Source organism: Sminthopsis crassicaudata, chromosome 5 (genome assembly GCF_048593235.1).
Source record: "Sminthopsis crassicaudata isolate SCR6 chromosome 5, ASM4859323v1, whole genome shotgun sequence".
NCBI classification, from domain to species: Eukaryota; Metazoa; Chordata; class Mammalia; order Dasyuromorphia; family Dasyuridae; genus Sminthopsis; species Sminthopsis crassicaudata.
The window spans coordinates 62,532,218-62,559,973 of record NC_133621.1 but is presented as its reverse complement, the minus strand read 5'-3'; the positions used below and the strand labels follow the sequence as shown (position 1 = coordinate 62,559,973).

At 33.9% G+C, this 27,756-nt stretch overlaps 1 protein-coding gene across 1 annotated transcript in view; it reads right to left on the bottom strand.

Moving 5' to 3' along the window:
- MYO3A (myosin IIIA) overlaps nucleotides 1–27,756 on the bottom strand; it is a 209,129-nt gene that overhangs the window by 134,463 nt on the left and 46,910 nt on the right. Inside the window, exons 5-8 of the mRNA XM_074269536.1 lie at nucleotides 22,560–22,636; nucleotides 18,459–18,604; nucleotides 16,108–16,173; nucleotides 12,319–12,474 (exon numbers count right to left, since the gene is read on the bottom strand). Of these exons, the coding sequence (XP_074125637.1) occupies nucleotides 12,319–12,474; nucleotides 16,108–16,173; nucleotides 18,459–18,604; nucleotides 22,560–22,636 (445 nt within the window). The remainder of the gene's footprint in view (nucleotides 1–12,318; nucleotides 12,475–16,107; nucleotides 16,174–18,458; nucleotides 18,605–22,559; nucleotides 22,637–27,756) is intronic.

The window sequence follows — 27,756 nt, the reverse complement described above, 5'->3', positions numbered from 1 at the left end:
ATCTCCTTTACTCATACTCCCATTTGCTAGAATCATTCTCACTCCAATTTAATTTGTTGGATACATTCACATACAGATGTTCTTTGTGACAGAATGTAAGCTTTCTGAAGACAGTGACTACTTCAGTTTTGCCTTTGCATTCTCATTAGCTAGAATGGCTGCCTGTAATCATGGAGGTTGTATAATATGCATTATTTCATTTGATCCTCACAACAGTTGTGTGAGATAAACTATATGGGTATAGTCTTACAGATGGATCATGCTGTAACTTGATTGCAACACAGCGCTGTCATTTTGTTCTCTTAGAGAACAAAGGATAACAACCAACCAATTAACAGATGGAGTCAGAAAATCTCAGAGGAAATAAATGGTTTGCTCATAATTACATAGCTAGTAAGTGTAACAGGTGAAATTACAACTTGGGTGTGTCTTTGATCTCCAAGCCCCATATTCTCTCTGCTCTACTATACTCGCTACTTTGGGAGTAACCAGGTTGAGGAAATATTGGGATGTTTGTAACTGTGTAACTGTCATGATTTAACTATTTTAATGACCATTTTTCGTTGTCAATGAAAAGTAGAAAATAGATACATAATTTAAAGTCACTATAGCAAAATCTCATTCATCTCATATTGGGATAAATGAACCTGGGAATTAATGGACATAGGGAACACTCTTTACCAATGCAGGTTGGTACCCTCTTTGCAACTTTAAAGTTTTAGAGAATCGCTTAAGGCACCAAGAGGTTAAATAATCTTAGTCAAGATAACACAGACACTATATGTCCTGCCCAAGCTTTGCTGGATTCACGGCCAGCTACTATTCCAGGTAAGATATTATTACTTCTATTTCCAAAGTAAGCTGAATTATCAACTTTTAAATTTTTACATGGTATTCTGAAAGCTCAAATGCCATTTCACAATATAAGTGCCATAAGGGGGAGGGAACTGTCAAAATATGTCAGTACAGAGTAAGCTTTTACATAGACATGGATAGAAGTTAGTCGCTCAGTAATATAGTTTAGGAAGGCTATTAGGCTTGAACTACCCCTGCCACTCTAGCCTAAGCTCCAATTATAGAAACAGGCTGTCCAAAGATTTTCTCAGCATATCTTCCAGTAAAAGTCATTCAACTAAGCACCCAGTCCCACAGTGCCCTATGTCAGTCAAATACACCTTCTAGTGGACCACATATATAATCTCTGGAATAGTACCATCTTTGGCCTTAGATCAAGAAATGGTTGTGAATACCTCATATCACAACAATGATCACACAAAGGGAAGAAAAACCAGTCTTGAGAACCAAGACCTCTATGATAGTTCCCACTCACCTAGCTTTAACTATTTTCTCTTTTATGCTGGCCTACTTATTCTGACCACATTCACTTCTAGTCTAGTCCAAGATATACTTGATCCCTTCCTGGGAAGGTCATTTGATTTAAGAGTGGAGTGGTCATTCATTGGACTTAAATGTGTAATTCATTTTAGTTTTTCAAATAAGTTAGAAGCTATATGTATCCTAGTTATAATCTTGATGATATCGTCTCTGGTAGCTTCAACTACAACCTTTTCATAGAAAACTTTCAAGTCTATCTCCAGTTCTGACTTTTCTTCTATCCTTCAGAGCAATATATTCACCTATCTTAGCTGAAGGACTTCTTTACTTGTATATTTCACCATCTCAAATTCAACATGTCCAAAAAAGCATATTTCACTTGTCCATCATCACCACCATTATCATCATCATTATCATCATCACAACCACTACCACGACCATCACCACAACCATCATCATTATCATTATCATCATGTCACTAATAAGTCAACAGGTATTTATTAAGTGCTTGCTACATGTTAGGAACAGTGCTAAGTGTGATGAATTTTTAAAAAGCAATTGTGTTCTAATGGAGGAGAATGCAAAAATAATTAGGTATTGATAAGATATAAAATAATTTGAGAAGGGAAAGAAATCACCTTGAGGAAGAGCTTAAGCATACCAGGAAGGAATAAAAGTAATAACATGAGAAACATCTTTGAGTGCTTGACACTTAAGGGTTGTGTGATATAACAAAAATTCTAAGGAGTCTGCATAATTAAAAGCCTCTCTCTGCTATAGTTCTCAACCTCATTACTGTCAGTGTTGATGGTGAAGTATTTTATCTCTTTTTTTCCTTTCTGATGGAGTTCTGTGCATCTGACTCTGAGTTCTCATTTTTTAAAAGTGGCATTTATATAAGTGTACAAAAAAAATCTATTCTATGACTCATTCCAAAATGAATCACAATCTCAAAAAAAAGTCACCCTACTAAATATGGTGTATTTCTGCATTGAATACAAAAGTAACTGTGAAAGCCAACAGGATTAGGACAGCTGAACAGCCAGAGATAAAGCCTTCTGGGCCTGGCTGTCGCAGCAAAAGGGGCATGACATTTTGAATTCTGTATCAAAGACAGGGAAACTGCTTTAAAGCATAGGTATGCCATCCTTGAAAAATTCTTCTCTCCCTCTCCCCATCCAAAACAGGTGGCCAAAAGTTCTATTTATTTTATGAGACGTATTCTCCATTAAGTCAATATTACTAAATTTATCTTGAAGGCACTTGATATGACAGCAAAAATATATCTTTATGATTTAAAATGTGATGACATCCAGGGCAAACGGAGATCAGTTCCTTAGCACCATGCCCTGCTGAGCTGTTGTAAATCAGTATAATCCAGCGCATAATGTACCACCACCCTGTAGTGTTTCATAGAATGCAGTTTCAGAAAATAATTCTAGGAAATCTTAGCTCAACTTTCTAGCACCAACTCCAAATTCAGAGTAGCTGACCCATCATTCCAACTTTAAATAAAAGAATGATATCGTGAAATGATTTGGCCTCTTAGTTCCTATTTCCTTAATGCACAGAAAACAATCTGATGGAGCTTATACAATCATTTAAAATATTTCCATATTAGTCATGTTATGAAAGAAAAATCAAGACAAAAGGTAAAAATCATAATAAAGAAACAAACAAACAAACAAAAAAGGTGAAATTAGTATGCCTTGATCTTCATTCAGTCTCCAAAGTTCTCTTTATGGAGGTGGATGACATTTTCCACCCCAACTCCATTGGAATTGTCTTGGGTCTCTATTGCTGAGAAAGCTATGTCTGTCATAGCTGATCATTATGCAATCTGGTGTTACTGTATACAATGTTCTGATTCTGCTCACTTCACTCAGAATCAGTTCACATAAGTCTTTCCAGGCTTTTCTGAAATCAGCCTGCTTATCATTTCTTATAGAAAAATAATATTCCATGATATTCAAAACCCACAACTTATACAGCCAAGGGATAATGTTTTTTAAGACAGAAAATAAGCATATCCTGATAACTTTATCAAGGTACCTATCTTCTTTTAGTGAAATAGAGGCATCCTGCTATGCTTTTTTTGCTCTTTCTGAAAATAATATTTCCATCTCTTCCCTCCATCCATAAATGTTCAGTTCATATTATTTTATTACATGAAATAAATGAGATAATAATAAAGCTACTAAATAACATAATTGTGGAACTGAAAAAAATGTATAGTCACTTCCAGTTGTATTTGACTCTTCATGATCCTATTTAGGGTTTCTTGGCAAAGATACCACAATGGCTAACCATTACCCTCTTCAGCTCATTTTACAGATGAAGAAACTAAGGCAAATAATATTAAGTGACTTGTTCAGGATCACAGAATTAGTAAGTGAGTGAGACTAAATTTAGACTTCTGATTCCAGGCCTGGCACTCAATTTATGTACCACCTAGCTGCCCTTAAAGAAAATGAATAGTTGCATTAAAAAAGCCCTCCACCAGAAAGGAAAAATGACAGCTGAGTTAATGACATCATGAAGAATCAATCCTGTTAGTAATAAATTTCATATTTAATAAAAAAGTGCCCATGATTCCAAAATGTCATCGGGAACATTCAAAGGATGAAGAATATGATCAAGGCTTTCATAGTTTATAAGGTAATAATGGATAATTTCTACATGGACTACCAAAAAGTATTCTTATCATTATCTGTTAAGAGATATTGAATACTTCTTGGGAAAAAAAACAAAAAAAACAAAAAACCAATGCATGCTAATGGTTGACTTCATAGACACAGAACACCATGCCCCAACTGTTGTTTAAATCTTGATTTCCTGTTATCTATCAAATAGAGTACAAATGTCTCTGCCACAAGAGCTCCTCTACAACCTGGCCCCATATTACCCACCCAGTCTGTTTTTTTTTTTAAATTAGAGCTGAGACCATGTCTTAATTCTTCTTTGTAACTTCTATCCCTAGAAAAGTGCATTGTACTCATTGGACACTTAGTAAGCAATCATTAGGCATTTATTAAATAAAATATTCCCTGATCTCAAGAGCTTACATTGTAATGGGTGAGCTAAAGATCACATATACGTTTAAATATAATATAAACAAAATGAACAAAAGGAAGGCACTGGAAGTTGTAAAGAAGTCCACAAAAACTCTTCACTTAAAATATAGTAAAAGCTAAGTCTTAAAGGCAATTATATATTTCAAGAGGCGAAGATGAGGGGAGGAGGAGTGTTTTCTAGTCATGGTAGATGAGACAAAAGCATGGAGATGGAAGATGAAGATATCTTATAGACAGAACAGCTAATAGGGCTGTTGAGCAAGATTATATACTGTGATTAGAGGAATAAGAAAAGAAATATAAATGGGAAATATTGTTTACTGATGACAGAGTGGCTAGATAATGTGAATCCATCACTACCAAAAAATTCATCTAAGTTGTATGTTTTGTTGATATCATGCCAGTTGTATATAAATTTATATAAGAAATACATAGGGCAGAGAAGAGAGACTTGGATTTGGGCTCCAGTTCTGATACTAAAAAGCTATTTGTGATCTGAGAGTATATTATTAAATTTACTTCTTTAATTCTCAGGGTTTTTTTTTTTTTTGTAAGTAATAGGCTCTTATATTCTAAACAAAGAACAAACTAAAATGTTATAAATAGGAACTATGCATATGTTGTATCTCTTAAATCTTTCCATGTGCCAAAATAATTTCATTTCCCCAAATTTACTACTAATTGGTGAGTATTCTTTGCCCCAGCTATACTATTACTCGGACTATACACTAGATAAATCAAAGAAAGAGGAAAAGAAGCCATATATATAAAATATTTAGAGCAGCTTTTTTTTTTTTTTTTTTTTTTTTTTTGGTAGCAGCCCTAACCTGGAACTTAAAAGGTAGCACTCCCATTGAAGGATGCCTAAACAAAATGCGACATATGAATGTGATGGAACTTTATTGTACCATGAGAAATGACAAAAGGAACAATTTAAGAGGAAACTGGAAAAAACTTTATGAACTGATACAGAGTGAACTGAGCAGAACTAATATATCATATACCATATCATAGATAATATACATATCAGCAATAGTATAGAGAAAAAAGAGAAAAATAATTGTAAAAGGATGTAGAATTCTGATTAATGCAATGATAAATCACAAATTCTAAGGACTAAAGTTAATACATGTCACTTATCTCCTGCCACAGAAGGGTTGAAATCTAGAATAAAACTTGTATTTTTTAGACACGATCAGTATAAGAATTTGTTTTGCTGAAATATGCAATTTTGTTGTGAGTTTTTAAGAATGTTCAAAATTGAGAGTAGAAGATAGTAATTTTTTAAAAAATTAAAAACCGTTTTTGAAGGCCAGGCTTTGGTCATTATAATTAACTATATTTTTTTAAAATATATTTATTTTTATTTTCTTAACTCAGCCTTTAGAAAAGAAAAAATACAGGATAACACAGGCTGAATAAGCTGATCAATAATGCCAACCACAAATGTTAAAACTGAAAACAATGAATTTAAATTGAAAGGACTGGTAGGTGATTCATACAGTGAAAGGGAACAGACTTTAAACTCCCAGGTCACAATGTAAAATAACGTCTGCCACTGATGATGAATTCAGAAAATGAGAAAGCAATTTGGAGGATAAGAGAATTAATTAGTTCCTGTAATGGGAGGTCATTTCTAGAAGGAGATGACGTCTCTTACTGTGGGTGTTATTCACTATATTCTTAAATCTGTCCAAAAGTTATGAAGATTGACTTAGTCCTTGATGTTACTCTGTAGATGGAATCTTACTACAGCTCTCAGAAAAACCTCTCTTGGGTTTTCTAATCATTCAAGTCAAGATTTTAAGATCTTAATGTTTAGATTGATGCCAAATGACCAGAAAGGTTTATATTTTTCTTCCAATAGCCATTATGATGGAGGACAGTAAAAATAATGAAATTCTTTGATACTACCTCTTCTGTGGGTATTATTGTTAAGGCTATGTGAGAGAATGGTGAGATGATTTATAACACTTAAGATCATAGGACTATATATTTAGAACTTAAAAGGATCCTAAAAAGCCATTGAATCCAACCTTTTTTATTTGACAGATGAAACGAATGAGGCATAGAAGTTTTAAAGTTATTTTCCTGGGTTCACATGATAAATGAGTGAAATAGGATTTGTAGAGACCTTCTTGATGCCAGGAGCCAGTGCTCTATACAGACTTCTTGATGACTGTCTCGGGTGTGTGCTTTTCTGTAGTAAATAGTTTTCTCCAAACTGAAAACACCAAAAGGTTTAGTAATTATTCCTGATAAGTTTTATCCTTTAGTCATTCAACAAGGAGAACCATGAAAAAGTTCTTGGCTTTGAGAAAGTGATGCTCTTTTTACCCTTTTCTCCACTATTTTAAAGGGTCAAAGTGGCTTCTATGAAACATCAATAGCTTTTTAGCACATGATGATCTGGCAGCTGCCCACACTCCTTATCTTCTCATATATTGAGGCAGAAAAACTCAATAATATCATTCATAATTGAGTGGTTATTCAGTCTCTATTCTAATTCTCTTAAGGGAGTAATTGTCACAAAAATGCCTCTAATTCTAGGAAAGGAAGGAATGCTGAAGGATGCAGAATTGTGTGTGAACCTATTACTCATTTGGGAGGATGATAGTCACCAACTTTGTGTTCTTAGGGCACGGAGAAGAAGGGAATGATTATTTCTAGACATATCAATACATATTGCCATCATCTTGGGAGAATAATATGAATGCTAATTGGGAAAAATGAACTGACCTTGAGAAAGTGACAAAACTTCCTGTGCTAGCAGTATTTGTTGCTAAAGATGCTCCCAATTTGAAAGTGCAGGGTGAGAGTGGTCAGTTAGTAAATAAACATTTATTAAGCATATACCATATGCCAGATACTGTGTTAAGTGTTGGGTATTCAAAAAGGAAACATAAGAAAGTCTCTGCCTTTAAGAAACTTACAATCTAATGGCCAGATATCTACAGGTCTTTATGTTTTTAACATTCTCTGGGGGAAAATGATGAAAAGGAGGACATTGTTATTGTCAGGCCCTAAGAAGGCCCTAAGAGTGTAACTTTCTGAGAGGGTATTTGTAAACCTGGTGGATAAGGACTGGTGCATTAGGAATCAAAGAATCCAGTTATGAAATGATCTCAAGATGGATAATCCTAAATCTACTAACAAATATTTACATTAGATTGTGAGCTCCTTGAGAAGGGGCTGTCTTTTGCTTTCTTTGTATCTACAGTCCTTAGCACAGTATCTGACAGTAGGAATATAATAAATGCTTATGAAATGACGGAGGATCTAACAGATAAAAGTGGAAAAGCATGTGAATTAGTCAAAACTAATAGAAATATATTGTTCTGGTATCTATAGAAAGTAAAAAAAAAAAGGATTTTGAATGTTTTTTGCATCATGAACCCCATGATTAAAGTGTATGGATCCTTTTTTGCAGAATAATGTTTTTAAATGTACAAGATAAAATCTATATGGTTATATCATTTTGAAATATGGTTAGAAAAATGTTAAAAAAAAGGACATACCTCAGATCATCTATTTTAACACTGAAATAAAGAATGCAAGGCATTTTGCTAAGTGTTGTCATGCTTTTCATGATCAGGAGGAAAGATAGTATTTATTTCTTGTAGGTTTAGTCAAAGTGGAAGAGATAAGAAAATATTCTAGATTCAGAGATAGTAGAGATCATTTCTTTCCCTTAATGGCTGGAAGAAGGCTTTGTGAAGGTATAGCATTGAAAGTAAGCTTAAAGTTCCCCATTTTCCCCAAAGCTTGCGTTAACATGTCCAAGAAGGAAAAGTACTAAAGTTTGATTAATTATAATGATTAAACTGAGCTCTAGAGAAAAGTTATTCTTTCAATTAAAAAGTATTCTTCTTTTCCAGTATTTCTCATAGCCCCCAAATTAAGTAGAATTTTATACAATTATGAATTTTGAATTGAAAGAGAGCAAGTCCAATTTCTTTATTTTATCAATGGAAAAATTGAGGACATTAAATAACTTACTCAAAGTCACATAGCTGGTGGTGATATAAGTAGGAGTAAAGCCAAAGTCCTCTTCCTCCAAATTTTTTAAGGAGGCACTGAAGGAGCATCTAAGTGGCACAGTAGATAGAGAACTGACTCGGAAATCAAGGAGGACCTGGGTTTAAATTCAGCCCCAACACTTGGCACTTACTAGCTGTGTGATTCTAGGTAAGTCACTTAATCCCAATTGGCTAATCAAAAAAAAATTTTAAAAAAGGAAAAAAAAAAGAGAGAGAAAAGGAAGAACTGAGTATTTCAAACAGTATATTTTATTAAAAGAGAAGGATAATTCTAAAGGACAAATTTCCTTCATAGAATCATTCTAACAACCCTATCATTTATCAAGCACCTATTGTGTACAGGGCACTCTGCAAAGCAGTGGGATTGATGCAAAATTTAGAGAAGACATAGTCTTTGTATGGAACTTATATCCCTATAGAGATATGATACATACAATTATTTATAATTTAAAGTAATGTTGTAAGTGGATTATAGGAGTGTAAGATATAGTTGCATGTAAAATTTAAGAAAATGGTTGCCCGGTCACTGAGGAGATCAGGCAAATTTTCATAGAGAAGATGGCATTTGAGTTGGCTTAAAGGATTTAGTTGAGGATATTCTACTTTTGTGAGATAATGTTAGCAAAGTCCCAGAGGTAGGAAATCATGGAGCAGGATAAGGAGGCAAAGGCTAGTTCCATTTGGCTGGAATTAAGCTAGTAAAATAAAAGGTGTCCATTTGGCAAATGGGAGGTAAAATAGAGCTATTTGTTTAATGATAGAAAAGCAGAAAAGTCTGCTTTTCCTTCTACCCTGCTATTACTGCCTATTGGTCTTGTGCTTTCTTTCACCATTGTAATGCTTTTGCAATTAGAATCAACTATATCAAAGTCCCATGACCAACTACTTGTAATGTATAAAATATCCACACCTAGATAAAACATCTCAGAGATGAGCCAAAAACTTATAAGATCTAATGGAAAGAGTTGTTCTTTTATTTCTTTATCTTTTGAGATATGTGTGAGTTTCATTGGACTCTATTAGTTTTCTTAGCATATATTCCTGAATGATGAAACTGGTTCAATTAATGGCCAAAGATAGTCTTTTTGAAATGAAGAAAACCTACAAACACACATACACATACATACACAAATATAGACATATATGTATAAAACCATACATGTGATATATCTATATATAACAATGTAAATATCACATAATATATGCTATACATAAAATATCACAACATGCACTTGAAAATATACATAATTTTAAAATATTATAATAACCATTATCTTCAGGACATCAAACTATTAATAAGATATTTCTTTTCACAAAATTTAAAAGAGAAACCTAAAAATGCAACTGTAGTACTATAAAAATGCATGGTAGATATATGGTCATTTAGATAGGGTTGAGTTTAGAAAATCCTTAATAGTATAAATAAGATTTTTTTTTGTTTGAATATAAAAATATTCAAGGATAAAATTATTCTTGAGAACCTAGTTTCATTAAAAGAGTGATGTGACAATGACCATACCACTATCTACAGCAATGGAATGAATCCAGTAAGATAAAATTCTTTAGAGATAACTGTCAATTAAGCTGGTCACAGCTCACAATCTCCTCCAGGCTATCAGGAGGCATCAGAGGAAGGCTTTAGGATTTCTTAATCTCAAAAAAAAACTATCTGTGGGCCTTACTTAGTTGAACCAATTTCATCATTTTAGGAGAAAAATATTTGAATATGCTACAGAATTAGAATGACATATTTCAGTTTTATTATGTAAAAGGAGCTTTTTCCATAATGATATCCCCATTCTCCTTCCCAATGTGGGCTCCACAGTAATAGATTTATAATGTTATATTCGCCTTTGAAGTTGACTGGAGTTGGGCTTTATCCTGATAAACACACATGTATCCCATTCAGTCTCAAAGCCGAGTTTTTCAAAAGAAGTGTCACGTTTAGGTTCCTAATGCCAACTCAGCACAGCTGGACTTTGAATCAATTTCAATCAACTTCTGGGACTGCAATCGGTGAAACAATAAGAGTCCAATGTTTCTGATTAGCTTTTAAAAACCCTCAGAATTTTTCTAAGATACCATCAGGAACATAGGAGACCCTTTTCTTTTTGCCTGGTAAACCTCAGTTCTTAGAAGTAGTGGGGGAATAATAAAAGGCAGTGGGGTCTACTTGAGGGAAATGTTCTCTTAACTCTTGGCTCAGGGCCAGGGAGAGATAAACTAAGCCCAGAGCTTTATATATGGTAGGGGCTCAATATGTATTTATCTAATGTGGTTGGATTGTGAATTCCCATAAAACTCAGCAAAGTTATGGATTGTAAAAGGCACTTAATGAATCGTTACTGGATTACTCCGATTATTAATTATATCAGCAACAATACTTAATATTTCTGGAAAGTGAACATTTTCTAGGAGCTCTTTCATGTTCTCAACAACTTTAATGAGGTAGCAAAAAAATGAGTGACAAAGAATGAAGTAGTACGTAGCAGTGTATTGGGATTCCCATTTTATAGATAAGGGAACAGCATCTATAAAGATAAAGGAATTGGCCCAAAGTGACAATATTATTAGGTGGTAGAATTAGAGATTTTACCTAAGGGTAAAATCCCTTTAGGGGGATATGATACATACAATTGTTTATAATTTAAAGTAATGTTGTAAGCGGATTATAGGAGTGCAAAATATAGTTGCATGTAAGATTTTAAAAAATGACTGATGGTCACTGAGGAGATCATATGATGTCCTATCATATGATACTATACTTCCTTTTTTGAGTTATATTGGACATACGTATCCTGCCTTAAGTACGGTATCCAAAATTATAATTCTCTTTGCCAGTCCTCTCTGTTTTGTTTGATTTCTCCCATTCCATTCTCATCTGTCACATGCAATAATTAAACAATCTACATTTAAGAGAATTCTAGGAATAGGGAATGGAATTGTAATTTTATTGGTGTGGGGAAGTTCCAAGTAAAGAAACACCCTTTACTAATGCTGGTCAACATCTTCCCTGCAAGCAATACTTTTAGAGAGCTGCCTGTAGCACTAAGGTATTAAGTGACCTGTCCAAGGCCTGTGGATTCAGGATTTGAATCCATGCCAAGGCTTTAAGGGCAGTTCTCTGTCCACAACTTTATCATGATAAAATAATATCTTTAAATCCCAAAGGGACTAAATATAAAACATTTAATAAGAGACCAGAAGCAAACAGAAAGTATGGAAATTGACTATGCAAAAGATACTTGTATGCAGTGAAACCAGAGGACAAAATGATATCAATAAATACCATTAAGGAATCTTTAGCACTGGTTCTCAAAATGGCAAATAGTGGGCACTTAAAGAAACCATTAAGAAACCTTGAGTCAGGGGTCCATTAGGTCAATAATATTTTCATAATGATATGTTTTAATTTCTAATATGGTATCAATGGACATAACCCACATAAACAAAAGGTTTTGGAGAGTGCAGTCTTCAATAATTTTTAAGGACAGAAAGGGATTATGAGACCAGTTTGAGGATTTTTCTGCTTGGAGGCTTTAAACTCTAACTTACAACTCTTTCCACTTTCTCCCAAGTCTATTATTTCTTATCTTGAAGTAGAGCAGAAAATGCAATAAAATGTCCATCAATATGAAACATCTATTAGATTTCACATTCAGACTATTATTCTGATGTACTTATTTGGAAAATGCAGAGTTCAACCAAAGTACTTTCATGACGTTTGCACAATTCATTTGATTTCACCAACCGATGAATCATAGAGAATTTAATGATTTTAAAAAATCATTAATAATTACTTGCATGTCATACAATTCTGTAAGCTTCCAGAAACATTCCAGAAGTTTGATCTGTGTCAATTTGTTTACCTGGCCCTTTCGGTGACTCCCAGTTGCAGGTGAGCTTCAATTAATTCTGTGAGCTGTTTCTGTAACATCACATCTTTGCCCTCAATTTGGGTAATAAATTCATGCTGCAAAAGATCAGACACAGTTGGCCGCTTCTCATAATCTTTAGTCAAGCACCTGTGCTGACAGAAAAGAATATGTAATTATCAGATAAGTTACACATAGTCTTAAAACTATCATGTAGGTTCTTTAATTTTTCTTTTTTTTGGGGGGGGAATTGCTTTGACTTGTTATAGAAATGCTTTTTTCCCCAAATGCTGAACCCAAACAAGTTAGCTCAGAAACATGAAGGAATAACAAGATAAAATGGATGCTTGTGGAAATGAAGGAATCTGTGAGGCATTATGTTGTAGGAATGTCATTTTTCCATTGAAATACCAACTCCCTGTTTCTCTTCTGTGTCTCCAATGAAAATTCTTTTTCACAAGACTGCAGCTAAAGATAAAATAAACTAACAACAAAAAATAAACTTTGGTAGTTATTTAAAATTAAAATAAAAATAAATTTTACAGTTTCTTTTCTATGATGTTTTTTTGTTTTTTTTTTTTTTTTTTTTTTTTTTTTTTTTTCGTGCTGAGGCAATTGGGGTTAAGTGACTTGCCCAGGATTATACAGCAAGGAAGTGTTAAGTGTCTGGGGTCAGATTTGAATTCAGACCCTCCTAACTTCAGGGCTGGTGCTCTATCCACTGTGTCACCTAGCTGTACCTCCATGATGTTTTATTAGAATCTCACTTAATTCTCCATGTCCCTTTTCTGTCAAGACTCACCATTTATATTGAAGAGACTAAGGAATGAGACATTTGATTCAAGAGTAAATTTTAATGCACATTTTGAAATACAGAAATTTCTATCTTTCATTTTTATTAGGAGTAGAGGATCATAGATCAAGAGCTAGAAAGGATCTCTGAGGCCATTTTATCTGTCCCCCTCATTTTTATAGATTAAGAAACTAAGACTTGGTGGGGTTCAAGTGACTTGACCAAGGTCATACAGGTAGTGATAGATAGATGTGAGATTTGAACTCAGTTCTTTAACCCCAGAGAAGGTCTTTTATCTACTATACTAATTATTAGAAGTCATTTTCATCTTCCAAAACCATTTACCTGGTGACCAACACCATCAATAGCATCATTTGTCTTATGACTTATGCACTGAGGACAATTAGGTGGCCAGCCCTGGAGTCAGGAAGACCTAAATTCAAATTGGACCTCAGACTAGCTGTACAACCCCAGATAAATCATTTAATCCCATTTGCCTCAGTTTACTCATCTGTAAAATGAGCCTGAGTAGGAAATGGCAAACCACTTCAGTATATCTGCCAAGAAAATCCCAAAGATCATAGTCAGATATAACTAATCAATCAAACAACTACAAAACCCAGTCCAGATCTGTGAGATGGTGGGCCAATGTTGAGATGTCATCCATGCCCATGGACCAGAAAAATGCTCTAGACTTCTTAGTACCATCTTCCAACCAAGAGTGATAATCTACTACATACTGTACTACCCAAAGAATTCCTAACAAATAGTATCTTTTCCAGGAGATTCAGAATGTACTGGGTGACTGACTCTAAAAAGATTAACTGAAGCAATTCTGTTTTTGTAGAGATAGAAAAGAATTTAATCAAAAAGAAAATCCCAAACTGAAAGAACATAAGAAGACTGAATGTTTCTGATGATGCAAGAATAATATAGTTCTGTTTCTTTGGTTGGTTTTTAGAAAAAAGAACCCCAAGTGTCCAACTTTTCTTTATAGTTAAAACAACCTATTTCAGTTAAAATTTAGGTTAGTAGATTGTTTCAAAGTGCAAAAATGGGCTAGAAACTGTAGAATTTGCCTTTCATACCCAAATTAATCAGTCAAATCTACTGAGAACATTAAGCAAAGAAGGAAATCTCAATTAAAATTTTGCATTTTCTACTTAGAAATATTTCTAAATATCCTGAGATCTGTTTTAATTAATTCCTTTCAATAATTTAATGGAAAATTTAAAAGTAGGTTACTTATTTCAGCTTTTTAAAATAGTTCTAAAATTTTTACACTTTAAATTATTGTTTATCCCACAGTAAATTTTAATGTTTTGGAAAGAGTGAAATCAGATCTGTAGATGACCAAGTGGTGCAGGTGAATGCTGGATTTGGTACTGGGAGGAACTGAGTTTGAATTTGTTCTCAGATACTTAGTATCTGAGTACTTAAAACTTAGTAGTTAAGTATCCCTGGGCAATTCATTTAATTTCTACTTACCTTGGTAACATTGTAAAATCCCTATTTACAAAATAAGGATAATAATAGCAAGTACTTTTCAAAGTTGTCTTGAAGATCAAATGAGATAATATCTGTAAAGCATATATTTGTAGGCACTAGATAAATGCTTATTAACATGTAATTTTTACATTTATTTCATTCTATTTTCCACCTTTGTTGAGATGGAAATATTTTGTGTTTCAAAATGAACATTAAAATGTATGTTTGGATCAAATGTCTCAATTTTTGTTCTTTTCAAGATAAATGGTAAGTTTTGGCAGAAGAGGGACATGGAAGATTGAAGAAAATTCTAATAAAATATCATGGAAAAGAAACTATAAACTTTATTTCCTTCACTTTATTTCCCAGCTTTTCAGTTCAAATTCTCCTGGATGGCCCATAAAAATGGAACTCCTCTTTAAGGCGAGAAGAGTTAGTAGAGGTTGAGGAGTAGCTTTTATGGCATGGAAGAACTGCTAGATTTGAAGTCAAAAGACCTGGATTTAAATTTCAGCTTTGCTATTTATGACCTATGACTAGATACACTTTAGCTTTGGCCTTTGGTTTGTACTAGATATTTGTAAAGGTCCCCTCCAGATCTAAATTCTATAAAATGATGATTTTGAGGGCAGACAGTTTTCTGCTTTTGTCTTTATTTTTTATTTTGTCAACTATCTGGATACTTTCAAATAAGCAAGTATTCTGTGGCAGGGTTAGTTTAGGGGGAGATATTTGAAAACACTTCTTAGCTTTTTGTCAGTTATCTAGATATTTCCAATTATGTCCTGATGATATAGACAGTTTAATCATTGATTGTTATTCTCTTAAATGCAGCTGAACAGAAAATTAATAATAAAATAAATAATTGCATTTTACATTTAGATAACACTTTATAGTCTGAAAAGCAATTTCAGCCTTTGACCTTCAGCACAATTTCATGAGCCAGTCAGGACAGATATCAGTCTCCCCCTTTTATAGAAGAATAAATGGAGGCAATGTGATTTGTCCAAGGTCACAAATTTAGCATGTAGTAAAGAATCCAGGTCTTCTGACCCGTGTTTTATTGTAAGAGAGAGTTATACAAGACCTCAGGTAGATTAGAACACAGTTCAGTAAACAAAGCTTTGTAAGAGACATGTAACACTGGGCAAAATAGAAACAAGTTCATCTACCAAACCAGCCTCCAAAGAATAAGTAAGCAGTCTCCCTTGTCTTTCTTGTTCTTTCTCATCTATATGTTATTAGTATTACTTAGTTCAACTATCACAGTAAAATGAATTAAGACTAACATTAGCCCAGAGTTCCTGGTTCCTGCTGCTTTTATGTTCTCTCTATAGTCTCAGATCAGGAGAGTGTCCTTGTTAGAACTACTGGCAACAGCTTTTCTCTTTCTACCCCCAAACCCACTGAGCTACCTTCCTGATGATAGCAGCAGTGAATAAAAAGATTTCCCATATAAAGAGAACGTGCCTTGATTTTTTAAATGCTCTATTGTTACTTACTTGTTAATGAAGTCATTGAATTCTGTTGTCCACAGTTCTGGTTGTCTTAGAGTCGGAGGTGGACTTCTATAAAGAAGAAAATAAAAATTCGTTATATACATTGAATAGCACATATGACAAAAGAAAATGAACAAGATAAACTGAGTAGTGGGCTTCTGAGGAATCACCATAATTACCTATTCTAATAGGCAGCTCTAACCCAGTACTGTCGTCATTTTTCAAACATGTCCACAAATATAAAGGAAATTAATGAAGAATCCTAACAAGAAATTCTTATACCCAAGGTCTGTACCACAATATGTGCTCAGGGTCAGCAGCAGGAAATGTATCCTTAAATCAGCTTCTTAAGGGCAAATTATATTGAGAGGGAGTTTACTCTATGGGAGAGAGTTAAACTACCTATTGTTTCTACCTACTAAAGGAGGGTAAAAGTTGTTAGAACTCCTTAAATTAGGTATCCTAAAGAAAGCTCTGATTTCTCCCACACAGGTTAAAATTCTGGCAAATGAAAATAAGACTAAATATTAGGAAAATATTTGACCAAAAGTTATGTAGAAGTCTTTCAAGGACAAGCATAGGAATTCTCATCATAAAGGGTCTTTATAAAGAAAGGCAGATTCAAAGTATGGTGTGCAGGAGTCAGAGAAGTATACATTTCCACAATTTTTAAACAGTTTGACAGAATTAATGCCAGAAATAATTTGAAAATAAGTTAATGAACAATATTACAGGAGAGGCTCTGAATGCCATTTAAAAGTGCTTTGAATCAATCCATTTTCATTTGAAAGAAAGCTAGTCTTTTCTTTTTTTCTTTCTTGAAATGCTCATGAATACAAAGGGACCCCATGTGAGAATAAGACCATTCCAATTCTCTAATCAAGCAACATTGATCAACCATGATAGCTGAGTTTCTTGAAATACTGCTTTATGTTAATTTCAACAGCACTTTGTTTTCATTAGTGAAAGGGAAATACTGTCTTTAGTTCCACATTACTCTCTAAATAGCTTATAATGAAATTAATGTACAGTTTGTACAGGCTAATTAAAGAAAAGTGCAATTCCTCATCCACCATAGAACTCACCCCAAAGCTCCTTTCAGAAACCTCAAGATTATTTGGAGACTGCTAAATTGCACATTAAATGAAGAATTTCTTATCTCTAAGGTTCTACATTTCTTGCCCTCAAAAATATTTCATCCTTAGAAATTTATTTTGTGCTAAAGTTGGGAAGAACCAAAGTTCTGCTTTGTTTCAGGGCACTTCCACTTTCATGGCTTTTTGAGATTTTTCTTTTAAAAATCATTTCTAGAATTAGTAACCTCAGAGTCCCATTTCAGAGATATACTGGTGTTAGAAAATGCTGAGTGATGACTAAAATGATGTAATTTCCAGAATTATTATCCTCTCTAGGCATTGCTTGCAAGGGTGATTTAAACTATAATTAAAATGGCTTACTCCATGTAGTGTGGTCCAATGAGTAAGGGATGTTGCTGCAAATTAGGAAAAGTAGGTTTTATCTTTGCCACAAACAAGGGAACGAGGAAGAATGGAAAGATAAATAATCAGCTTCTGAGAATAAACTATGCCAAAAACATTCACTGGTAAAACATGTTGGCCTAGGTAGGTCCAAGTTTTGTTTTCTATGTCTTAAGTTTAATCAGCTGCAAAACAGAGAGGATTGTTATTTTCAAAATAATGGGCAAAAATCTGCAGTATGCTTTGGAATCTTTACGTAAAAGCTCTATGACATTCACTGGCCTGAAATCTAACTTCCTATAACTTTAAGATTCTATGATTCTGGGATCTGAAGTACTATAATGAGTAGCACTGGAATTTCAAAACTTCAGTGGTTCCTTAATGCATTTAAGTAAAATAAGATTTCCTCTGTTTGACACTTAAAAGTCTTCACAATCTGGTTCTAATTTATCTATACAGACAGATAAAGTTATTTTCTTCCATTCTACTATGGATGAGGCTTTTTACTCAGGGAACTTAGTTAAGTGAAAGATACCCTTTCTCCAACAAGGAAAGGGATAAAAAGAATGATGTGGATAACAAGAGTGATGTGGAAGGTTGATTTCCAAGAAGACAAAAAAATTGCTGGCTTCTAAGATTAATTCCATTTTATAAAATACCTTGTGCCAAGGAGAAAAATACAGTTACTCAGCTAGAATCAAGATGATGCTTCAAAGCATTTTGCCTTAATATGTTACCTTAATATGTAATACAGCTTAGTATTCCCATTCTTGACTATACTTAACTATATCATATAAAATGTTTTAAAGGTAGAAAGAGGTATTAGGAAAGATTTTGGCCAATGGATGCTCTATACAAAGAGTCTTATCCTCTCACCTTGGTATTTTGAATAGTGCTCTCATAGGGTGAAGATCAGCAAAAGGCGGGTCTCCATCTGCCAGCTCAATAGCTGTAATACCCAATGACCATGCGTCACATCTGGCATCATAGGTGCTATCCAGTTGCTGTTCACATGCAATGACCTAGTGGAGAAAAGCAAGAAGAAAGAGCCATAATTAAGAATGTTATTTGAGGACTGAACACAAAAATGGTTTTCACCTAATACTTCAACACAGTTACATGTGTTGAGGTGACATGTGGGAAAACAAATCATCAAATCAGAGGTACTAATTGTCAGACTATTTCATGTTCCACATGCAAAATAATTTCTTCTGACTAGATTATGTCAACCAAATTAATTAAACTATTCATATCCTCCATTCCAGTCAGGCTGAGCTCTTACTGCTACTCTTTCCTCTCTGGTTTTTAGCTCAAGTCCCACCTCCTTCATGAAAACTTGCCTACCTTTTCTATGCATTATTTATCTGTGTACATAACATATTTTTCCCCTATTTTTTCTGATAGAATATATGGTTCCTGAAGGTAGAGTTTGGGTCACATTGTCATTGTATCCCTACAAGCTACCTGGTGCCTTTCATATAGTATTTAATAGCTCAATTGGAGGGAATCATTCCATTGATCTTTATCCAACTTTGAATTGTTATAGGATTAATTAGACTTACTAGTCTCTAGGTAAATATGAGGTAATAAGAGCCTCAACTAGGTTCAGGATAATGATCTTAGTAGAGAGATAGAGAAACACAGATGAGATATGGTAATAACAGAATCATAAAATAAAAGATTTTAGAGACACCTTGGAGATTTTATTTACACAACAGTCTTCCCTCACAGTTGAGTTTTGTTGAAGGTCAGTCACCAATAAGACAGTTGTCATCAAACTATCATTGAGTATTGCTTTATAATTTATTATTAAGTGGTGAGGAATGTTCAGAGAGATTGGGCAGGTAACCAAGTTCCATAACCCTTGATTATCATCAAGCATAATTTTCTGCAATTTGAAGGTGGTACTTTTAATTTTTGTAAATAGCAGCCAGCAGAAAAGATGGAAATGTGCATATGGGAATGCTATATATATTACGGTAAGATCATTTAGTAGAGATTGATGACATCAGATTTATAATGAAGAAAGAAACATTAAAATCTCTAGAGCCCCATTTCTTATGCTGCCCATTTTTACCTCTGGAGCTAACAACTTTTAAATCTAAAATATTAGGGATAGTTGCTGACATGAAAATACTCATTATCAAGGGAAGGTTCATTGGAGACACTAAAGCAAAAAAGCAAATCATTACTAAGATCCTTCACCAAAAATTTCTGTGAAGTCACATTCCTAGGATTTAGCAATCAAACTGGTTGATAGACATGTTGCCATTTGTGAACTCAAAGGATATTAAATCAAACCCTGATTAAAGAAAGCATGTAATTGGAAAACAAAATGTATTAAACATCTACTATGTGAAAATCATTATGTTTAAGAGTTCTAAGGAAATATAAAGATAGATCAGGCACAGTTTCCTTATTTATTAAATGGGGAGAATGACAAGCCCTACATCATAGCATTTTTGTGAGGAACAAAAGTGATAATAAATGTAAAGCACTATATGAATGCTAGATTTCCAATTTATCGTATATGTTAAATGTTGTTTCAGTGGTAACTGACTCTTTGTGACTCTATTTGGGGTTTTCTTGGCAAAGATACTGGTGTGGTTTGCCATTTCTTTCTCCAGCTCATTTTATAGATGAGAAATCTGAGGCAAATAGAATTAAGTGAATTGCTCATAGTCCCATAACTAGTAAATGTCTGAATCTGGATTTGAACTCAAGCCCTCCTGATTGCAGAGTAATTGCTCTGTCCTGTGCACTACCTAATTGCCATACAATACATACATGTTTATCTATGCATGTATGTGTAAAAACACATATGGCAACTCAACCAGATATTCAATTAATTTAAATTCCCCAAACCTTCTCAGTAAATGCAAATTAATGTTATTATTAATTATTCCCTGATTGACAAAATGGGGACTGTTATATATTAATAAATTGACACACATAAGAGCATGTATTATTCTGGTTCAAAAAGTTTCAGTGCATTGTTCATCTGAAATTGCATGAAAGGCATTTTTCTGATACATATGAAGTCACTTTAGGCTAGATTAAGCTTATTAGTCATGGATGATGCCTTTTTAATAAGATGGATAGCCATTAGTTGCATATTGTTGGATACCCATTTTAATTATTAGCTTCTTTTAGTAATGTGAATAAAAAGCACATAGATGCTCTATGCAATTTGCAATAATTCCTAAGCTTGGGAACAAAATATTTTTATCAAAGGAACTTGGAACATGAAAAGGTGATTGAAATCATGGAGCTACAATATATGTATATACCACAAACTGGACTAAAAGGTATTGAAGTATATTTATTTAGCTCAAACAAGGTGACTGTGGCAGAAGCTTTGATAATTGTGGTGCTAACAATGATGATGATAATGATTATAGTAATTCACACTTATATAAGGTACTGAAATTTGCAAAGTGCACAGAAATCAGTTGTTGAGAATAGTTACTTATAACCTATTTTTCACATTTGAGCATTCTTTGTCTCTCAGACTCAGACTACAGTAGAATCCTCTTAAGTTGTATTTAAGGTTTTCCTGTAAAAATATGCCCATTTTGGGGGAGGGGATTCTTTTAAGGACATTTGCCTGTGATTTTCTATTTCTCTCATATTTTCTCTCTTCAGATTTACTAGGTGGCCCAGTAAAATATTGGGCTTGAATCAGCAAGATTTCATTGTGAATCCTGACTTACACACTGACTAGCTGTGTAAACTTGGGCAAATCACTGTACCTCTCTTAATGTCATTTGAAAAATAGGAATATAATTGTACTTGTCCCTCAGGGTTGTTTGAGTATCAAATGAAATACATATGAAGTACTTTGCAAGTCTTAAAGCACTGGATAAAAGGTAACTAATACCAACAATAATTATACATTTTAGTTGGGCTAGCTCTTTGAAAAATATTTTAAGAGGTTCCTAATACCTTAACACAACATCTTTCACACATATCACACTACTTTTAAAACTAGTGCTCATTGGATTCAAAGTCAAACCTTCTTCTAAGTATTTAGTTATTAAAGAATTTTCGTTTTCTGATTGCCTATTATTAATGAATTTCTTGAAGCATTCCCTTCCCTTCAGTAAATGCTGACTAAATATAAGTTTCTTTAAAAGGTCCCAAGATGACAGTTTTCAAAAGTACATTGTCTTTACTGATGTATAAAAGTAGAAGGATTAAAGGCATTAGGAGCATTATAGTGACCATGGCGAGATGATTTGACAGAAAACTGCTTTCCCTCAGCTATTTTAGCAGTTGATATATGGCTTCCTGAAGGAAATGATATATAGGCAATGCATTAAAAGCTGAAGCCATCCCTGAGGCAAGATAGTGAAGTGCTGGGAAATATCTTATACTCCAAAGGATAGTAGATCTTACCTTAATAAACAAAGGTTAACCAATATTTGCATCATTTTTTATTCTAAAATGGCTTAAAACACTATAAAAATGCCACTAAACAGAAATGTGTCATGCATGAGAAGGAAATACTCAACTCTTCTGTTTTTAAAAATTTCATTTTGTAGAGAAAATAAAAAACAATAGGTTTGTTATATGGAAGATTTAACACCTTTCAACCGCACTAAAACTTTTGGGACACTCTTGTTTATATTTTGTGTGCATTGTCTATGTATTAAATCTCCTAATAGAGCATAAGATCACTGAGGGAAATGGCTACTTTCTTTCTGTCTCCAGGGCTTAACACAGTTCCTGGCATAGAGAAGATGCTGGAAAAAAAACCTGCAAAGTGTTTATTCTCAGTTATATGTTCTATACATATATAACCCCCAAATCTAAAAAATACCCCTAAATATTATAAATAGAATAAAAATTTAAATACTTAAAATTAATTTAATTGCTTAATTATTATAAATAATAAATTAAGGAAATTTGAAAAACTGTGCACAGGGAAAGGAAAAAAAGAGTTGAGAGGATTTAAACATGAAACATATTTCTAACCTCGGGAGCCATCCAAAATGGTGTTCCTACAGATGTGTTCCGACGATGCCGAGTATTGGTTAGCTGTGCTGATACACCTGAAAGAAATAAAGGAAAACTTACACATGCTGCTGATCTGATCCTGTGATACTTCAAAAGGGATAATAGCAGATTTGAATCAGGGGATCTGGGTTCAAATGCTACCTCTGCTACTTAACTACTTAAATAATTTTACCTTTAGGGATCTCAATTTCCTCAATTGTACAATGAGTGTATCTAACTAGAAGACTCAAAGGTCACTCCCAGCTTGAAATCCAAAAAGCATGGATCTGGAAGCTGGCTACAATTTTAACTAGCTATACAATGATGAGGCTAGCTGCTATAAATTACAGAGCCTCCAGGTTCTATTCTATGAAGCATTCAAAGTGATATATTTATGCCATTTCCTTATGGAACTATTGTGAGGAAAAATGCTTTGCAAATATTAAATATAAGCTGTTATCATATATATATTATCAGAGATGGTCAAAAAACTTATATATCTCCTTCAAGGTTCAACTTGAGTATTATATCATAAAAACTTCTTAGATCATTCTATCCATTTATCCATCCATCCATCCATCCATCCATCCATCTATCCATCCATAATCTAGTTAGCTCCTTACCCCATCCCTGTCTCCTCTCCGCCTGAAAAACTCATTCTCTTTGTCAAATATTTTCCTGCTTCATATGTATTTCTTGTTTCTGTAATGTAATCTATACATTTCTTTGAAGCCGGAAATACCATAGACCTAGATATACTTAATATTAATAAACTTAATAAATTTTTATTCATTTGAACAAAAAGGTAAAAATCAGAGTCCATTTATTTAGACTACACCTGCTACCCTCAATAAATCAAAGAATCATAGATTTAGAACTATAAAAGTTCTTATGGTCCAATAAGCCTACTTTCCTTTTTTCACATGTAAGAAAATGGAGGCACAGAAATAGGAAGAGACTTCTTTAGGAGTATATAGCTAAGTTGAAAACATAAATGAAGCTCCTTTTCTGTCTTCTAGAAATATTTTAATGTGTCCTAATCACTTATTTTTCCAATCATATCATTTTCAAAATAATATATTTTATCTTACTTTTCATGTATGAATCAGCATTAAGTTATATGTGACAATCTATTTACATTCCTCATGATAATTTCCATTGCATTTGGACTACTTATAATATTTACATTTCCATGAACCAAATAACATAGCTGAAAGAATAATGGTGTTTAAAAGATGAACATTTCTAGCAGGAAATAGCTTGGGAGCACTGAAAGTACAAGTCAGTTTCCCAAATGCAAGCTAGACAGATGTACCATTTCTACTGAATTCTGGGCTTAGTTCTCTTTGCAACTATAGCCTCTGTCCAAGGTACAAGACCATTGATGAACTGATTCTCAGTTTGCCCAACTACATGTCATAAATCTGTAAAAGATGTATTTTTCAAATAGTTATCTAATTTGTTTTTCCCATATGAACACTCAGATCAATCTCTTTTGCATTGCTGGGGATTTGATGTGAGGAATTATACAGTGTCCTAAGATTTAATGTAATGAATAATAGTAGTAAAATCATTTCATCTATGGATAAAGATATTTATTGAAACTTGCCATTTTCAAGATATCTTTATTTTATTTCAATTCCAAGGAGGTATCTTTTAATATTTTGTTGAAAACCTTAGATGAACATGTCTCTTCAATGACTGATTTCTTGATGTTGACATTTCTCTGATCACTTCAAATAATTTCAGTATTTGGCTGTCAGAGTCTTGCTGTTTTAACATATTCATTTTAATGGTACACTATTTATAAGAGAGCCTTCAAACATTATATTTCATCTTAGACAAGGGTTTTTTCAATATAAAAAAGATCATTCTGTGAACCTTTCCCTCATCTGTCTGGCCATGAAGATATGGTCTGCTTTGAATGCAAAACTATGCCAATTCTTCCAGCTTCTTTATTTGACCCTCTGGGGAAATCCCTGTGAACCATACTTATATTTGGCTCCATTTTAAAATGTATTTTGAGTTGATTTCTTTTGAGGGTATCAAGAAGGATGTGGATCCATCCCTCTAGCAATCTGTCAATTCACTGATTACCATATAAAGTCAGTCAGTCAATAAGCATTTATTAAGCTCTGTCCATGTTCCAGACACTGTGCTAATCACTGAGGATGCAAAGAAAGACAAAAGAAAATCCTTATACTCAAGGAGTTCATAATTTAATGAAGGATAATGTTTAATAAACAAATAAATATGTGCAAATAAGCAAAATACAGGATAAATTGGAAATTATCAATAAAGAGAAGCCACTGGAATTCAGAGGGATTAATAATGCTTTCTGTAAGCAGGAATTATTTCTGTTTTTATTCCCATCTTCAATACTTAGCAGTACCTGACATGTAGCAAATGGTTAATAAATGCTCTTGACTTTTTGAATGGAAAAAAAAATAATGTTTTCTGTAGAAGACAGGATTTTAGCTGGGACTTCAAAGAAGCTAGGGAAACCAAGTAGTAGAAATGAGACGAGAAACAGATAGTAAAAGTATTCAGATTTGGAAAATGGAGTATCTTTTTTAAGGAACATCAAGGAGCCTAGTGATAGATTGCATGAGGGGGAAAAAACATGTATATACACACACATATAATCTTGTGTGTGTGTGTGTGTGTGTGTGTGTGTGTGTGTGTGTGTGTGTGTGTGTATGCAGGGGAGGAGGGTATTATTAGGGTGTGAGAAGCCTGGAAAAAGTGGAGATTCAGGCTACATAGGGCCCTTTGAATGCCTTTGAAGAGTACTAATACAAGTGAATCCTGTTTAGACCATCTAAGAAATTGTCCAATTATTTTTGTATCAACTGCTTTCTTTTTCCCATTTCTTTGTCACCATCACTGCAAAAAATGGAAGGAGGCCACCCAGGACTGTGAGCCATTTTGATGTTTTTTTGCCCCATTTTTTTATGAGGGGCGGTTTGGCCAAAACAATGAAATCACCTTTAATCTGGTAAAATCTCTTCATGATCAGCTTTGCTGGTCCTCAGCCATCACATGTATAGTTTTTATTGCCAGATCTACATCTGAACTCTTTTCCAGGCTGGCTTTCACTACTTCACTAACAGAACATTTTGACCCAGGGGTCACCTTCATATTACAATGAGGCAAGCATTAGAGTAAAACTTTTTATGGAGGACTGAATTAAGTGTTTCCAAACTATTTACATATAGAATTTTAAACGCTATGAGATTCTAGATATGGCATTTTGGTTTCAGTTTTGATAAAGATAAATTATTGAGTCTCATTGATTTGATATTTTTTTTTAGGAGCTCAAAGGAACAACAAATACTTTTTTTTCTAAAGAAATTCTAGTGGCATTTTTGATTATAGAGTTTAATTGCACAGCAAATTAGGTTTCTGTGAATGCTTGCTGGTAATAGGAGGGACATGATATCATACTACAATTGGCAACATTTTGGTCAAGTTTTTCATAATCTAAACAAATGTTTTAGATATAAAAGAGAGTAAAATGCCCAAATTGGCAATATATTTGGACCATGATTTATGGAAAACTACTTACTTAGTCTTTCTGAGCCTCAGTTTCCTTATAAATCAAATAGGGACAATGATTATTGTAACCTCTGCTTCATAGGATTATTGTGAGAATTACATGAGATACTGTATGTATGTTGCCATAATATAAACATGTGTTATGAAAGTCAAGTCTCTACATTGGCAAATTATTGGAAAAGAAACCAAACAGAAAAGAAAACTTCCAAGTTGACCATGAAATTGATATAGAATTAAATCATAATATAAATTAATGTTGTCTCAATACTATAAGTTTTTCTGGCAGTGGTGGGGGAAAAGTTGAGGAAATAAGTAAAAATGCAACCGATTCTGGAAAGGGAGAGTCTAGAGATACAATGTTAACAGGAGGAATTCAGGTCTCAGCAAGCCTCAAAAGACTAGGAGAGCAACAATATCTCTTCTCTAGGTTTTCATGATTAGTGTCCCCACCTCCATCACTGCTGCCCCTACTTCTCCTACCGGTCTAGTGGCTCCTTTTCAGTCTTCTTGGCTGACCCACCTTCCATATCACAACACTAACAGAAAACTTTTGTCCAAAGGCTCTGCCCTGGGCTTTCTTTTCTTCTCTTTCCATATTATTTGGCAATCTTATCAGCTGTCTTAAGTTAACACCATTTTTATGCAGATCTTAGGAGATATAGTCTTATATCACCAATTGTCTCTTGGGTATTTTGAATTAGATATCTCACAGAAATCACAAACTCAGAATGTCCAACATAGAACTTACTATCTTTATCCTCCTTTATCCTCCAAATTTCTATTACTGTTGAGAGTACCATCCCAGCCACTAAGGCCCACAATCTCAGGATCATCTTTAACTACTTCTTCACCCTTATTCCACAAAGACAATTTCTGCTGGGTAATCCTTTCTGCTTTCATAACTCATCCATATCTTCTTGTCTTCACAAGGCCATTATATTGATGTGAGTCCTCATCTTCTCTCACCTGGATTAGTGTAATAGCCTTTTGGTTGGTCTTTCTGCCTTATTTTTCCTTATTCCAATCTCTTTTCCACTTAGCTGCCAAAGTAATCTTCCTGAAGTGCAGGTATGACCATGTCACTCCCCTACTCAACAAGCTCTAATAGCTCCCTATTAGCTTCAGGATGAAAGATAAAATTCTCTGCCATTTAAAGCCCTTCACAGCTTGGTCCCATTCTATTTTTCCAGTCTTCTTACCTTTTAAATCCTATATGATCCAATGATATTGGTTTTGTTTTTCTGCTGTAAGACATCCCATCTACCAAGCTTTTTTGACTAGTTGTTCCTTCTGTGTCTGGACTGCTTTTACTTTTCACCTTCCTTTTTGGATTCCTTGGCTTCCTTTAAAAGTAATCCCAGATCTCACTTTTTTCAGGAGGCCATAGACTGGCCATCCAGTCTACTCAGTCTACTCTCCCCTTCCTTTCCTTTACCTCCTAGTGTCTTGCTTCCCAAATTACCTTCTATTTACCTGGTATAAACATACACACATATGCATATGCTTGCACATACACCCACTCCTCCACACAATCCTGTATTAGCAGTTATTTTAATGTTGTCTCTCTTATTAGAATGTTAGCTCCTTGAGGTCAGAGACCATACTTTTGCCTTCATAC